A 15,077-nucleotide genomic window follows, 5' to 3' on the forward strand; every position below is an offset into this window, starting at 1 on the left:
GTTGTTTTAGTTTGCATTTCTGGTCATTTGTATTTCCCCAATTTGCATTTCCCTGTGTTTTCCCTGTGTTGATCATCTTTATTTTTATTTTTGAGTTAGGGTCTCACTCTGTTGCCCAGGACGGAATGCAATGGTACGATCATGGCTCACCACAGCCTCTGACTCCAGGGTTCAAGTGATCCTTCACCTCAGTCTCCCAAATAGCTAGGACTACAGATGCACATCACCACAACTGGCTAATTTTTTTTTTTATAGAGGCGAGGTCTTTTTATGTTGCCTAGAGTAGTCTTGAACTCCTGGGCTCAAGTGATCCTTCTGCCTCAGTCTTCCAAAGTGCTGGGACTACAAGCATGAGCCACCACGTCCAGCTTTTATCTTTTATAGTCTATGTGACATTAAATGAGGATGCTTTATGTAGTAAATCACTTTTGTTATGTCATCTGTTGGTTTGTTCTTTCTTAATTTGTGGTGCCAGTTTCATCATGTATTAAGTTCCCTTGAATAGCAGGACCTGTCTCTGATCCTCTTGTTTTGTTCCCATTGGTCCTGTTCTTGTGCCAACAACATACTCTTTCTATCAGAATAGTTCATAATTTATCTTAAGATCTTCCAGGACAAGACTTTCCTCTTCGCCATTATTTTTTAAAGTGATTTTGTTATCCGTGAATATTTATTAAGATGAGGAAATCTGAGATATATTTTAGGGGTAGAACTGTGCTCATGGCATCTTTTGCTTCCCTGAAGTCCTACATTTCTATATATTCAAATCTGGCAATATCTCCCTATTGGCATCTAGGTTTTGTACCTTGTTTAGGAAGATCCCGCTCCACTCAATGTTATGTAAATATATTCTAATGTTTCATTTTAAGTTACACATAGTTTCACTTTAATGGTTAGATGTGTAATGTTTCCGTAATTTATTTTTGTGTTGCTGTGGAGTCAGGATCTAACTCGATCTCATTCCAAATGGTAAGCTTAGTTTCTCCAATAATGAATAGTCATTCTTTCACCACTGATTTGAAATACTTCCTGGCCAGGCATGATGGCTCATGCCTATAATCCTAGCACTTTGGGAGGCCGAAGTGAGAAGATTGCCTGAGCTCACAGGTTCAAGCCCAGCCTCGACAAATTGGCAAGACCTCATCTCTACAATAAATAAAAATATTAGCCGGGCATGGTGGCGTGTGCCTGTAGTTCTGGCTACATGGAAGGCTGAGGCAGAAGGCTCCCCTGAGCCCAGCAGGTCAAGGCTGCTGTGGATATGAGTATGCCACTGCACTCCAGCCTGGGCTACAGAGTGAGACTTTGATTCAAAAAAGGAAATACTTCCTTTATTTTATACTAAGATTCCATATATACTGGGAGAGAATCCCAAAAATTGAATTTATTAAAAAATGTGTATTTATTCTTACATGTTTAAACTTTAGTGACCTTCAAGGTACTCTCTGTTTGAGGCAATATACCGATCGAGATGCTTTTCCCACTGCTCAGACCAGTCTTTGAACTTGTCATTTGTGACGCCTTTTAGTGCTTCTGCTGTTTTTGGCTGCACCTCTTCCACACCAGCAAAACGTTTCATTTTGGTGTGTGTGTGTGCCAGGGAGCTCAGGGACTTGGCTTGGTACTGCCAGTGTGTACCAAGAATGCTGTGACGGCAGCCCTCACTCTGTCATGGGGTGGGAGGATGTTGTTCTTTGCCTGACAAGCCTTTCTCACTTTCCCAGCCTACTCCCACCCTCCCCACAGAGTCCACGGCTCCTCCTCTGCCCCACATAGAGTCCACACTGCACAATTACCCTTTAATTCAGCCCTTTCTTCTCCCTTCCCCAGAGTATAAATTCTATGCTGCTTCCTTCCGGACCTGACCTGAGCGTTCAGCACAGAACTGGGCACACAGCAGGATGCCAATAAATACCTAGTAGGTTGGTTCATTTAGTTGGAGGTTACACCGGCTCCCACCTAGGTCAGAGGCACCTCGGAAGGTGTGGAGGAAGAAACTTCCACCCAACCTCCCATTAGCCTCCTATTCAGTTTGATTCAATTCAACTAAAATGAGCACATTGGGGCCCTGCTCTCAAGGCATTGATAGACAGGGAGGAGACACAAGGGCTAGAGACCTCAATTTTCCCTGCATGGCCTAGAATGGACAGAGTGGGGTGGGACTTTGTGGCTGGGCTCCTTCAGTGAGAAGAGGACCAAATACCAGGTCTTGAGAAATGCCCTGGTGTTTGGGGCTTGTCCTGAGCCTATTTGATTGGGAAGGGTGGGAGTGTGGCAGGAACGGGGAGAAAGGTGGGACCCCATGACTTTCAGGACATTGTAGTGCTGAGGGTTGGGTGGCCACAGAGATTCTTGGACTTAGCTCATACTGTTCTGGCCTCAACTCTCTCTTCATTTTCTCACTTCCCACCCTATTGCCCCCATCCCAGATGGCTCCTACATTACCTCTAGTCACTACTTTACTTCAGCATCAATCAGCTTTGCCTTCTTGAAGTTCAGCATTGATCATGTCACTCTCCCGCTCAAAAACCATCAATGGCTCCCGTGGCCTAGAGAATAAGTCCAAATTCAAAGCGCGGCCTTTTGGAGTCATGATTACTGGGCCCTAATCCACCTTTCCAGATTTGTTCCTTCACAAAGTCTCTTCTCCTTGCCCAACTTCTACCACTCCTGTGCCCACCCTCTACCCCTCTCCCATATCTTCTCCCACACAACTCACTTCGCAGATACCAGTTGCATACATAAGCATACCCTGCTTTCTGGCCTCTCTGCCCTTATTCATGCTGTTCCTTCCTCCTAGGCTGCCTTTCCCTCCTATCACTAGCTATTGAAATCCTACCCATCCTCTAAAGCCCAATTCAGATGCCACTTCCTCTATGAAGCCTCTTCAGATCTACTTTTTCTCTCCCTAGCTGGAATCCATTTTCCATTTTCTGTGTTCCCTAGCCAGATCTTAGTTGTATGACAGAACTCTGTAATCTACGCATCTTCAAAAATGTGAAGGATTTACATTGATCCTTCCGGGAGACTTGAGCTTCTGAGCCTCTGAGAGGTTGGGTGTGTTTGGCTTCCCAGCCAGACTGTCAGCAACTTTGAGCTGGGGATTTCCTCTCTTGGTAGGATATAAACAGTAGGTGCTTACTAAGTGCATGAATTAAACTGAACTTGTGGAGTCTGCTAAGGGGGTCTGTGTCCCTGGCAGAGGGCTAGATGGCTGTCAGAAGGAGCTGGGAGGGCACCAGGCTAAAGTCTCTCTGCTCTGGATGGCCAGCCATGTAAAAAGGTTGCACGGATACCGCCAGTTCAGTTCCATCCCTGCATCTGGACCCAGTCTGTCCTGTGTTCAGATCTCACCCTTATTTCCATAAAATTACTTCTATCTATGGGCCAGAAAAGCCGGTTGTGAGGCCCCAGGCAATTGCTCAGACAGGAAACTCCCAGTGTACAGAGTTGGGCAGCTGAGCAGGCAAAGTCACCCTTGTCAGGCCCACAGTGAGCCACCAGGCCAGAGATAGGAATCATCTGGGTGGGGTGGGCACATCCTCCAAGCTGTCCTGAGACCAGGCAGGGGCTAGGCACACCCTCTCTCCACCCAGCCTCCCAGGAGGGAGGGCAGGGGGCAGTTGCCCTTAACTCTGTTCTCATCAGGGATTCAGGCAATTATTTTCTTTCTTCGCTCTCTAACTCAGGGAGTCCTGGCCATGGTCCCTGCCTCCCCTGAGGCCCCTGCCCACAGCACCTAGGGCACTGAGCCATGGGACTAAAGCGGGGTTAGAAGGGAGGGCACCATCTCTCCAGAGGGGCATCTATAAATCACAACCTCCATCAACTAAAAAGATAGAGCCTTCCCCAAGTCATGACTGGGCTAATCCTATAGTCATGTGGGTCCAGTGTCTTCTTCTTGCCACCCCCTGTGCCCTTGGACGGCCTGGTCGTTCTGGGTGGCAGGGAGCTGCTGACTGCTGACCCCAAGAGCCCGAGCCCCTGCTGGTCCCTGTATTTCCATGGTCTGAAGATCCACGGTTCCCTTGATACTGAGAGACCTAGACTCAGGTATCCCATCTGCCTACCCACCCAAACCACTCCTAGGGCAATCCCAGTCACTGCCAAGTGATGGCCCAGAGGGCGGAGCTCTGAGTCAGAGTATAAGTTCCTGATCTTGCCACTCAGCTGGAGAGCCGCCACGATGCTCCAGAGGCAGATGCCCGCCTGGATCTCCCACAACGTGCCAGACTCATGCCAAGCAGAAGATGGCAGGCCCCCAGCCACCTGTGCCTTAAAGGTGAGGAAGTGGTGACAGGGTCAGAGGCTGAGGGCCAGGGAGGCATGGCCAGGAGACAAGAGGCAGGGTCGGGGAGCTGAGGGCAGGAGACAGGCTTCAGGGAGGGCTGGGGCCTTGTAACCCCCCCAGAAAGCTGAGCTCAGGCATCCTCTACCTCACACCTGAGGGAAGCAGTTTAGCCCACTTAGGGCCAGGGCTCCTGGGTGGATGGCCCAGCTGACAGTACCCTCAAGCTATACAAGGTACCAAGCAGTGGCTTAGGGCCATCCTGGGGCCAGGTTGGCACCTGGGGAATACAATACTCAGTACTGCTGGGAGGATCCACATTTGACCTGTCCTAGTGGCAAGTAGGAATAAACCCTGCAAATATCCTAAACTTCTACCCTGTGAGAGTGTGTGGTGTGTGGTATATGGTGAGAATTGGTGGTATTGCCAATCTGTGGCCGTCAGTTGCAAGGCTGCCCACCTGGGTTTACAGTCAAGGTTCCTGGGTCCATCAGATTCCTCATAACCTCACAGGGAGACCTCTGAGTTCATGGATAAGGTTGTCAGGGCTCTAGACCAACTCGGCCCGTTTTCCTACCTAAGCAATAGGGAGATGACCTCAAACTTTCAGTTCGCTGTAGGCATATAAATGGCTTGGGGAGGGGGGCGGCTGTTCTTCCCCTTTACTCATTCCCCTTTACCCTTACTTCTTCCTCTTTACTTCTTCCCCTTTACCCTCCCCAGGACCCCTTCCCACTCCACACTAAGTCATTAAATGAGATGGGTGATGCTCTGAAAGTGTCTCGTCCCTGGAGACTGAGAGATGGAGACCTTGTTCAGTCTCCAAGGAGCCCAAGCCAGGGAGTTCCATACTGTAGGGTGGCCAGGATAGACAGTGTCTCCTGGGGTGTGCTCAGGCTTCCCCACAGCACTTGGGTGCCAGAAGGGCCTCTGGTCAGCTTTTGCTCCTGCCTTTCCAGGAGAGATTATCCACAAAAGTGACAGAGCTTACCTTGAAGGGTATAGTGACACAGTGGAGACAGAGTGTGACTTCAGGAGCCCTCCATGAGCTGTGCCTGCCCATCAGGTCCCGGAAGGCCATGTCACTCAGTGCTGGGACTTCTTACCTTTACTACTCACTTGGCCTGTGTGATAAAAAGCCATAATGACTCCTTCCGGGTGACTTCTAACCTGGGATATTGCTCAGACTGGCTGAGACATGTTCTGGGGTCCCATAATGTCCCCATCCCAATGGTCTCCTTTTAGGAAGGGCTCAGGCATCCTGGATGACAGTACCAGGTTGGTCTAAGCTCTGAGACCAATGTTGCAAGAAGCTGAGAGCTACACCCAGCTCTCTAGGGAGGAGAAGGTGGCATCACCTGCTGGGCCTGCCCTGAAAAGCCCTGGGGAGGGGAGTTCCTACAGTCTCCCCGGGAGCTGGTCTTCCTCTCTCTCCAGGCACCCCGACCTCGTGGGATGGTTTGGTGAGGGTATGTCTGGCTCAGGGATGGACATCAGACCCACCACTTCTGAAACATGATTATCAGACCTCCCCCACCCCCCACTCCCACCCAGGGAGCCCTTCTGTAGTGAAATATTGTCTTGACTGGTTTGTGCTAGATTCTTGGGGTGTCAGGAGGGCCCTGACTTGGGAGCAGAGGGTTTTAGTCCTGCCTCCACCACTAACTAATCTAGTGCATGCCCTGGCTCGGGCTGTAAGATGGGGCTGTCAGTTTGTGGTGAGAGCCAGCCTCCAGGTGAATGGAGTGTGCTGGGCTTGGACATCAGGCAGAGTGGGGAGACCTGTACCCGAGTCCCTACTCTGCCACTTCTGGACTGTGTGAGCCTGTGTGAGATGTAATCTCTCCAAACCCAGCCTCTCCTGGATAAAGCCTTCCCCAGTGGTGGTTGGAGGGTCAGGTAAGAGCAGACACAAAACACACAATGCCGAGCCACAGCCTGGGCCACCAGAGCAGAGGAATATGTGTTATTCTCCACCCTCACCTGCCAAGGCGCCCATCTATAAAACTAGATGTGGGGAGGGCAGCGCTGGATTGCGTGACAGCCAGATCTGGAAAAGGGGCTGCTTCTTTTCCAGGTGAGCTGGCAAGGTCCCCCAGTAGGTCATGAGAAGGAAGTAGAGTCCTGGCAGGATCAATCCCAGAGCCTAAGACCAGGGAGGAGGCTGGGGACACGTGTGTCTACAACCTGCCCTTTTTCCACATGGCTTTCCAGAACATTGCAGTCCTGCCTGTCCTCTCTGGCACAACTGGACTGGTTGTTAAAGGGGCTAAATATGCCTCTGTGTGCTTGCCAAACAGTCTCTGCTTCAAGCTCCAAGCCCCTAGGTGCTCCCTGGTCCAGAGCCCTCTCTACACCCCCATGATCTGAAGGATGAATGCCTGTCCTTACTCCAGGGCTGCAGCCCAGCTGGCAAAGCCCTGGCTCTGCCTGTTGTTAAATATTTTTTACTTCCACCCTGATGCCTAGTCATAGCCAGGGCACCCTGTTCCAGGGAAGGACTTGTCCAAGTTCCTAAAATTCTGACCCTAACCACACCAGGAGCAAATTCCTAAACTCAGGTTCCTAACCTCACTGGCTTTTATTCCCATCTGCCGGGTCGTGGACTCTGAGCTTTGTTGTACTACATCCTCCTACTGGAGACCAACTGCCTCTGGGGTCATGAATTTTTGCTCATCCCTAACAGGAGATGGGGAGGGCCAGGGGATTGAGCAGATTGTGTCAGAAGTAAAATATGTGTGCTCATTTTAATCCGAGAGAGTCATTTTTCATAGACCTGGTTCCTGAAATGCATCTAAGTCCCATATTCCTGCTGCCTTCCTCCCAGCAAGGCCCCTCTGAGGTGTTTCTCAAAACCCCTTCCAGGCTCTATCTCTGTGCGGGCAAAATGTGTGTTTCCTGAAAACTGGGTCTTTCCTGGAAATTCCTGAGCTAGGAGGTGTGATCTGAGGCTCAAGAGGAGCAATCTGTGGCTGTTAGAAAATGGGAACTTCTTGGGCAACCCCTTCTTGGGAACTTCTTGGGCAACCCACTCTGGAAGCTTTTGTGTCCTCTCAATAAACCCTGCTTTTTCACCAACAAAAAAAAGAAAGAAAATGGGGACTTCTCCAAGGACCCTTATGGCTTTGACATGTTCTGGATGTTTAAAAAGGGAGCAAGATCATAGGATGTATGGGTAGAAATGGAGCCAGGGAGAGCACAACCAGTGGAGGGTTGTTAGAGTCTGGGGTTTGGGGGGAGTTTTGGAGGAATTCGTGGTGAAAAGAAGAGGAATTTGTCAGGAAAATTGATCTTAAGGGAAGAAGACCAGGAAGAGGATGTTAAGGCCAGCAAGGCTTGTCTTCGTGTTGCCAAGGGTTACTCTTGAGTAAGCTGAGCATGTAGCAGTGGCTATAAACATAGGCTTGGGAAGCAGAATTGGACTCCTCTGATTCTAGCTGAGACTCAGTCTCTGGTTCTCTGGTTTTCTGCAGAGTGAGGCTAATAATAACCACTTCTTGGGGTTGGTTGTAAGAAACAAGCAAGACAATAGAGTGTCTACAGCACCTGGTATATGGCAGACACCCCACAGATGGTAGCTGATGTTGCTGTTATGGTTGCTGAGTTAGACAGAGTAGAAAGAAATGGTCAACCTCGTTGGAAGGTACTGGGGTTAGATAATAGGAGAGACCTTTTCTTGCAAGGCAGAAGACCTGGAGTGAGGTCCTGAGGAAAGCTATGGCTGCTTCTTTCCTTCTAAAGTGGACACTGGAGGAGCCAGGCTGGCCCATAGACATCCCCTGCTGGAGGCAGAAGAACTGTGATGGCCGAGAGGACCATGGGCCCTGGGTTCAGAGCCCTGAGACGCAATGGAGTATCTCCCAGGACAGGTCTCCTGCCTGTGCCATGGCCTCCATAGCTCCCCACTGGGATTATAGTTGCCCTCTGAAAAAGTGGGCCAATGGGCCTATAGGTTTTGCCAAAATTGCTCTCCTGATGGTAATCAACCCCTGCCTCCTCACCAGGACAGACCAGAACATGTGTCATGTCCAGGTGGAAGGTAAAAAGTGAGGAGCCCACTGTGCTGGGGGTCTGGCCAAAGCCCACAGTTACACTTCCAGAACCAGAAGAAAAGCATGACCTTTGGCCCAAGTGGCAGGCACACAACAAATGCTGTCAGAGCAAGTTTTGACCATGAAAGTATTCATATTTCAGAGTTGATCTCACTAAAGGAATCTTCAGATTCATAATTGACTGTGAGTTTGACTTGTGTTCTGATTTTGAGGTAGCAGTTGGGGAGGGGGAGGAGAGGTTCTAAAATTGACTGACGTGTCTATCTTAGGGAATAAAGAACCTGGCTGTCCCAGAATCATAGTTCTATTGTTGCTTGTTAAAATTAGGCTCCAGGAAGAACTGGAAGGACAGACATCAAAATAATTGTCTCTGAGTGGTGGGGTTTTAGGGACTCTTTTTTTCATAATACTTTATGTTTTCCCCCAAACCTCAATACAGTTACAAGAAAGAAGAATTGCATCCTTTTGGAAAGGTATAAAATGGTTCTAGCAACACGGAATGGAATGTGCAGACTGACACATCAAGGCTTCTAGTTCAGAAACTTCTATAATATAGACATTTGGTTGGTGGGAGGAGTCCATGGCATTTACTGTGGGCACAGGCTGGTAGTGGGTGGTAAGGAAGATGCGTCTAAGGCTGGGTAAACGCTCATGGAAAAGGCTTAAAGTCCTGAAATTCAAACAGGAGAGGCACGAACTGAAAAGAACAGCCAGGACACCTGAAGAGCACAGACACAAAGCTGCCCCCTTCCGGGGTGTGCTGGCTCAGAGTAGAAACACCCCTCACCTCAGCAACCTTGGGCCCCTGGGGATCAGAAGAGTCTTCCAGGGTCCAGCGAGGAAGCTTCTGGAGCCAAGAGAGGACCTAAGCCCAGGCAGTGGGTGTCTGTAGCTAGTTTGACCTGCTCTCCCCATCAAGGCCACGGACTGTCATTGCCTTTAACCTTTGTTTCTCCTTAGCCTCGTACTCACCCTGATGCCCTAGGATCTAGCATAGGGCCAGGCACACAGTTGGTGCTCAAAAATAATACCTGAAAATCAAAAGATGGAGAGAAGATGGTTAATCCATCTGGAAAAATAATCAGAAGTTTGGCACCCTAAGGTCAATGGAGGCAGGACATTGTGGGGGTGAGGACATAGGCCCTAAGCTCTGGAAGAGAGGTCATTGAAGAGATGGGCAGAAGGAACAGGGGGTGAAGTGAGCATGGCTCCCACAGGCTCAACACCTGGGCAAGGAGCAACGGTAGAGGACAAACTGGGACCTCTAGGTAGGCAGAAGACATGATCCGGGGGCACTTTGCAACTGAGGGATAAAGAGAAGCTGGTGGGGTTGATTTCGGGTCATCTGGGAGACAGAAAGTAATAGGTCTGAGGGGGGCAAAAGTGAATTGGCAGCTGATGTGTGACACAGAGTGTAGGGGTGGCTGTGGATGGGTGGGCAGGGACTTAAGGAGACATTCTCACTACCCCCGGCACTGTGGCCAATGCTGGGACTTGAAGGCTACTTGAGGTGGTTGAACTTGAGATGATGAGGGAGGGGCTGGGGGCTAGGAGGTCCAGGAAGTGATCTGAACTCGAAGAGGAGCAGGACAAAAGGAAGAGCACCCTCACCAAGTGGACTCTGCACCCAAGTCTTAGGGCAAGGTTCTATGGGAGAGGTGGAAACCTCAGAGCCCCAATCCCCTGAGGAGAACATCACCCACAGAGGCATTCAGTAGGAACCAGCCATCAAATCAGGATTACCTGAGCTTTTGCCATCATGAGAGAGAGATCTTCATGGACCAGCCAATACTTCACAGGATCTCTAGCAAGAAACACTAAAGAGGAGAGAGGCAGACTGTTTACTGGGAGGGGCAGAAACACTGCGGTGGGAGGGGATGCACTGGGGAAGGGGCCTGAAGGGCAAAGGAGATGCACATGTCCTGGCCCGAAGTTACGTAAACACGGGAGGGGGAAGGGAGGAGGGGAGATGAGAGGAGAGAGGGGAGATGAGCACCTGGCACGGGGTCTCAATGTGAGTAGCTGTCCGGGCATGATCAGTGTCCATCACCCATTCCAGCCACACTGTGCCTGCTACCTGAGTAAGCTGCCATCTTGGGTGGGCAGGGGAAATGTTGCCTTGTGTGTGAGATGGTAGGAAGGGAGGGCCAATAAAGGTTTTCAATAAAGGAGAATGGAGACACCCCAGGACGCCCTTCCACTCTTCCAGGCTGGAGAGAAGAGATCCCTGAGTAAACAATAACAATACAGCATGGCAGTTGCTGTACTGCAAGTGGGCAGGTCGGGGGAGGGGGTCGTGTTGGGAAAGTCTCTCTAGGGCAACAACCTCGGGATGATGCTTGAAGAGTGAATTCACTATCCTCTCAATCCACAGGAGGGGCTGTCTCCATGCCACCTGCTGACAGTGAGGGTCATCCGGATGAAAAACGTCCGGCAGGCTGATATAGGTGAGTGTCCTCTCTCTCTTTCCTTCTTCCTCTCTGCCCGTGGGGCCTGGATGGAGAGAGGTCCTGGCTGGAAAAACGGTCAGGTGTGTCTCTGTGTGAGCAGGTGTATATACGTGCATGTGTGTGCATACATGCGTGTGTGTGGGCTCTGTGCTCAGGTTTTATTTCAGACTTTGGGGTCCCTGTCACTCTTCCAGATCCCTGGCTGTTGCTGTTCCCTCAGCACCACTGGCCCCCGCAGTCTGTGCCTGTGTCCTAGAACTCTGTTCACCCACTCTCTCCATTTCCAGAAGCTCCAACTTCTCCCACGCGGAACTCTTTGTTCTCCCTGAGTTCGAGGGCTGGTAGGAGTGCAGTAGAAGGAGGGATACTTAGCCATCGTGGAGCCAGCTGCCAGCCAACTCCCGTGTCAGAGCCCACAACACCCAGGTCCACGGTTCAGCCCATGGATATGGCTTGACTTACCAGGGCTGCTTGTGTAGTGTTGTTTTCTAGTGGCCCTAACTCCCCGTTCATCCTGATGCCTGCTGCATTCCCAGGCCACAGGGACCAATGAAGGCATCTGAGTGAACAGTTTCTATCCCACACCTGCCTTTGGGTGGCATTTCAAGATCAGGAGAACCAAAGAACCAAATGCCCTCCCCATGCCGCCCCACCCAGAGGGGAAGTTGGCCCTCAGGGAGGAAAAAGCTCTGTGTCCAGGCCCCACAGCTGGGAGGTGTCCCTACTCACTGGTGACCACCTGGGAATAGCTCAAAGGCCACAGGGATTCCCCCAAAGGCTAGGGAGGGCTGAGAGGGGCAGAGAAGTCACAGAGCCATGAGACAGGAGGTACATTTTAACAAGGGGAGGCATCCATGTCCAGAGAAGTTATAGAATAATAGAAGATGGCATTTTAATTTTGTCGCCACAGAATTTAGAGGCATAGGAGGACACTGAAGGTTGGGAGTGGTCAAGAAAGGCTGCATCTGAGAAGGGCAGGATATGACCAGCCAGAGGCCTGAGGAGTCTGATGGGGGTGAGGGCGGGAAGGCCTTCCTAAGGGAAGAGAGTCATGCCCCCAGAGCACCTGCCTGGGCCCAGGTGTCCAAACACTGCCTGCTCCTCCCAACAGCCTGAGGGGTAGTTCTGAGAGGCCCATTTTGTTGATAAGGGCTAGTGATCCTAAGGAGGAAGTAGTGTTTGATCCCAGGTCTGGAGAACTGGCCAGAGACTAGACCAGCCAGAAAAGGGACAAGCTGGGAGATGGAGGCTAGGGTCAGATATGAAGAACCAGGAAGCCAGGCAGAGGAGGGATCCAATGCCTTCAGAGTGACAGGGTGCCTGAGTTAATGAGAAAGGGACACACGATTTCCTGAGGGCTTACCAGTAGATTGTGCCAGAGCACAAGAGTGGAGAGGCTGGGAACTTGCTAGGAAGCTGTTGCTGCAATGCAGGGATGAGTATGGAGGGATAAATATAGAGGGATGCACGTGGAAGGCCCTCATCCACAGAGACAGCCGAGGGACCGAGCAGGATTCAGACCGAGACTCTGGAGGCGAGGCATCCAGAGCCCAAGCCAGTGGGAGCAGTTCCAACAAGCATCCAGTTCAGGCTTGTGTCTGCTCAGTGGCCAACCAGAGGGCCAGAGACGTCTCCTTAGACTCTTTGGTGCTTTCCCCGCCCACCAGTGAGCTCTCTGAGGAGCCAGGGAGTGTCCCCTGGGCCCAGAACATGACCTTCTCTCTTGCCTTTCTTGCCCATGCCACAGTGGGTCACTCTGCCACTTCTCCCTCTTGGGCAGGGCTCACCCACTCCTCGGGACAGCCCAGCTCCCTCAGGCCCACAGCAGCATTCTCCTTCTTCCTCCAGCTCCTCTTGAGGCATGCCTATCCCAGTCCTTCAAGTCACCTGGCCACACGCTTCCATCTACATTCCTGTGCCTACACACTCAAACCTTCCATTGTCCACGACCCTTTCTTCTGTCTTCTTCCTGCCACACCTGTCACAGAGGGTGACAGGGTATAGGGTGGGGGCAGACAGTCAGAGAAACAGGCTGCATTCTGGCTCTATAAGCCTCTTCTTCTTTTCCTCACATGCCCCTGGGGCATACAGGCTGCCTTTTGGAGATACCCAGAACTCTTTGGGAACTTCTCTCATTGCTTGTTTTCCTCATTTTCCCTGAAAAACGTCATGTGTGAACTTCATGGGTTAGGTTAAGACGATCTCAATGCCTTTCAGGTGCTGGGTAATTCTTGCCCCAATCATTCCCTTCTAGTTTGAATCCAAGATGAACAGATCTCTGATTTAGTCTTGTAACCTGTGCCTGAGTTTTCTAAGATTCCAAAAAAGGCTGAATGGCAGTGAACACACAGAGCTCTAGGAATCGCCACCTTGTTAATAACTAAAAGAGCCCTGGGCCAGGACTGAGACACAATGGGGCCCACAAACCTCCCAGCTGGTCAGGAGTTTTTATTCCTCTTGGGAAGACAAATGAAAACCCAAACCAGCACCCCAAGGTGTGTCAGGCAGGTGTCTTCTCCAGAGGTTAGGGAGACAATGGTCTGAATAATCTGTAGAGATAACTGAGTCATCTTTGACACCCACATTTCAGGAAAGGACACATGTCATTTGGATGACCAAGTCCTCTGTCACTCCATGAGGAACAAGGCTTAGAGCCTGTCTATGCCTAGGAAATCCCCAGTAGTCCATGAAATTCTCAGAATTGGGTCACCCTTGCTTAACCATCCTTTATTGCCAACAGGATGGTCACTCTCCTTACAGTCAGCCGTAGGTGCCTACCCCAGATTGTCATCTGGGCGCTGCTGACCTTTTTCCATCATCGTCCCCTCCACCAGAATCACTCTTTCCTGGGGCAGCACTCTTCTTCCCAACATTTGGTGGGGGGTAAAGGGACAGAGGAAACAGCTCTCTGCAAAAGATCTGAAAAATAAACTCGTGCTTGGAATGCGGGTGTCTGATAGTCTTGACTCATTCAGGAATTTATTTATTTATTTATTTTTTGAGTCAGAGTCTCACTCTGTTGCCCAGGCTGGAGTGCAGTGGCATGCTCAAGGCCACCCCAGCAACAACCTGCTGGGCTCAGGTGATTCTTCCACCTCAGCCTTCCAAGTAGCTGGACCTACAGGCACGCACTCCCATGCCTGGCTAATTTTTTGATTTATTGTAGAGATGAGGTCTCGCCAAGTTGCCCAGGCTGTTCTCGAACCTATGGGCTCAGGCAATCCTCTTACCTCGGCCTCCCAAAGTGCTGGGATTATAGGCTTGAGCCACCATGCCTGGCCCAGGAATATTTTTATCTTCGAGATTGAAGCCTTAAGCCAAAAATACTGAGATTTTATTTAATGGATTTAATGGGAGAATTTTAGACATAGGTCAATGATAGGAAAATCATTTTAGAGGGGAAGGGCCTTTGGGAAGGTCCATCATCCCGCAGGCTCCTGGTGCATAGGAGGCAGACCTGAGGGATAGATTTCAGGCCCAGGAGGAGGGGCCAATGTCAAGGAAAAGCCAAAGAAGGGGTCCAAGAGGGCCGAGTGAGGCTTCCTATTGGCTGAGCAATGAGACATGCTGACCTGCTCACCTGTGTCTGCAGTGATGCAGCCCAGAATTTCTTGGGTACTGATATGGTCCTAGAGCAGTAAGTTGGGTTTTCCATTCATTCATTCATTCATTCATTCAACAAATATCTAGTGAGTGCCTACTGTGTCCCATAGACTAGAGATACACGATCTCCTGGCCTTCTCAGTGTTCACAGTGTGATGGAGACTGACAAGTCAACTTGCTGGTGCAATGCAGTGTAGGGGTGCTCTACCAGGAAAGGAACAAGCCTGTCATCCCAGCACTTTGGGAGGCCAAGATAAGAGGATTGCCTGAGCCCACGGGTTCGAGAACAGCCTGGGCAACTTGGCGAGACCTCATCTCTACAATAAATCAAAAAATTAGCCAGGCATGGTAGTGTGTGCCTGTAGGTCTGGACTGGGTTTACCAGGCCCAGACGTGGGCACTGAGGTAAGGCTTCCAGAGGAGGTTCCTTCTGAAACCTGAAGAGGCTAGCCAGAAGGGTGGATGAAAGTAGAAGAGAACTGTGCTCCAGGCAGAAAGAACAGAATGTGCAAAGACCTAAAGACAAGGCAGTATGGCATCTTTTTGAGACCTAAGAGTGATTATGCTTGGCTGGAGTCTAGAGTGGTGTGTGTGTGTGTGTGTGTACGTGCATATGTGTATGATATATGTATGATGAGTGCACAGAAGCAGGGGTAGGGTGTTAGGGAAGGTGGAAAGATGAGG

The 15,077-nt window shown here is 50.5% G+C and overlaps 1 protein-coding gene across 1 annotated transcript in view; it reads left to right on the forward strand.

The window, feature by feature from the left end:
- Positions 1 to 15,077, forward strand: part of PLA2G4E (phospholipase A2 group IVE) — a 55,902-nt gene that overhangs the window by 25,989 nt on the left and 14,836 nt on the right. Inside the window, exon 2 of the mRNA XM_008059468.2 lies at positions 10,715 to 10,787. Coding sequence (XP_008057659.1) covers positions 10,715 to 10,787 — 73 coding nt within the window. The remainder of the gene's footprint in view (positions 1 to 10,714; positions 10,788 to 15,077) is intronic.

The sequence above is a fragment of the Carlito syrichta genome, unplaced genomic scaffold, assembly GCF_000164805.1.
Source record: "Carlito syrichta isolate Samal-C Ts95f unplaced genomic scaffold, Tarsius_syrichta-2.0.1 Scaffold91562, whole genome shotgun sequence".
NCBI classification, from domain to species: domain Eukaryota; kingdom Metazoa; phylum Chordata; class Mammalia; order Primates; family Tarsiidae; genus Carlito; species Carlito syrichta.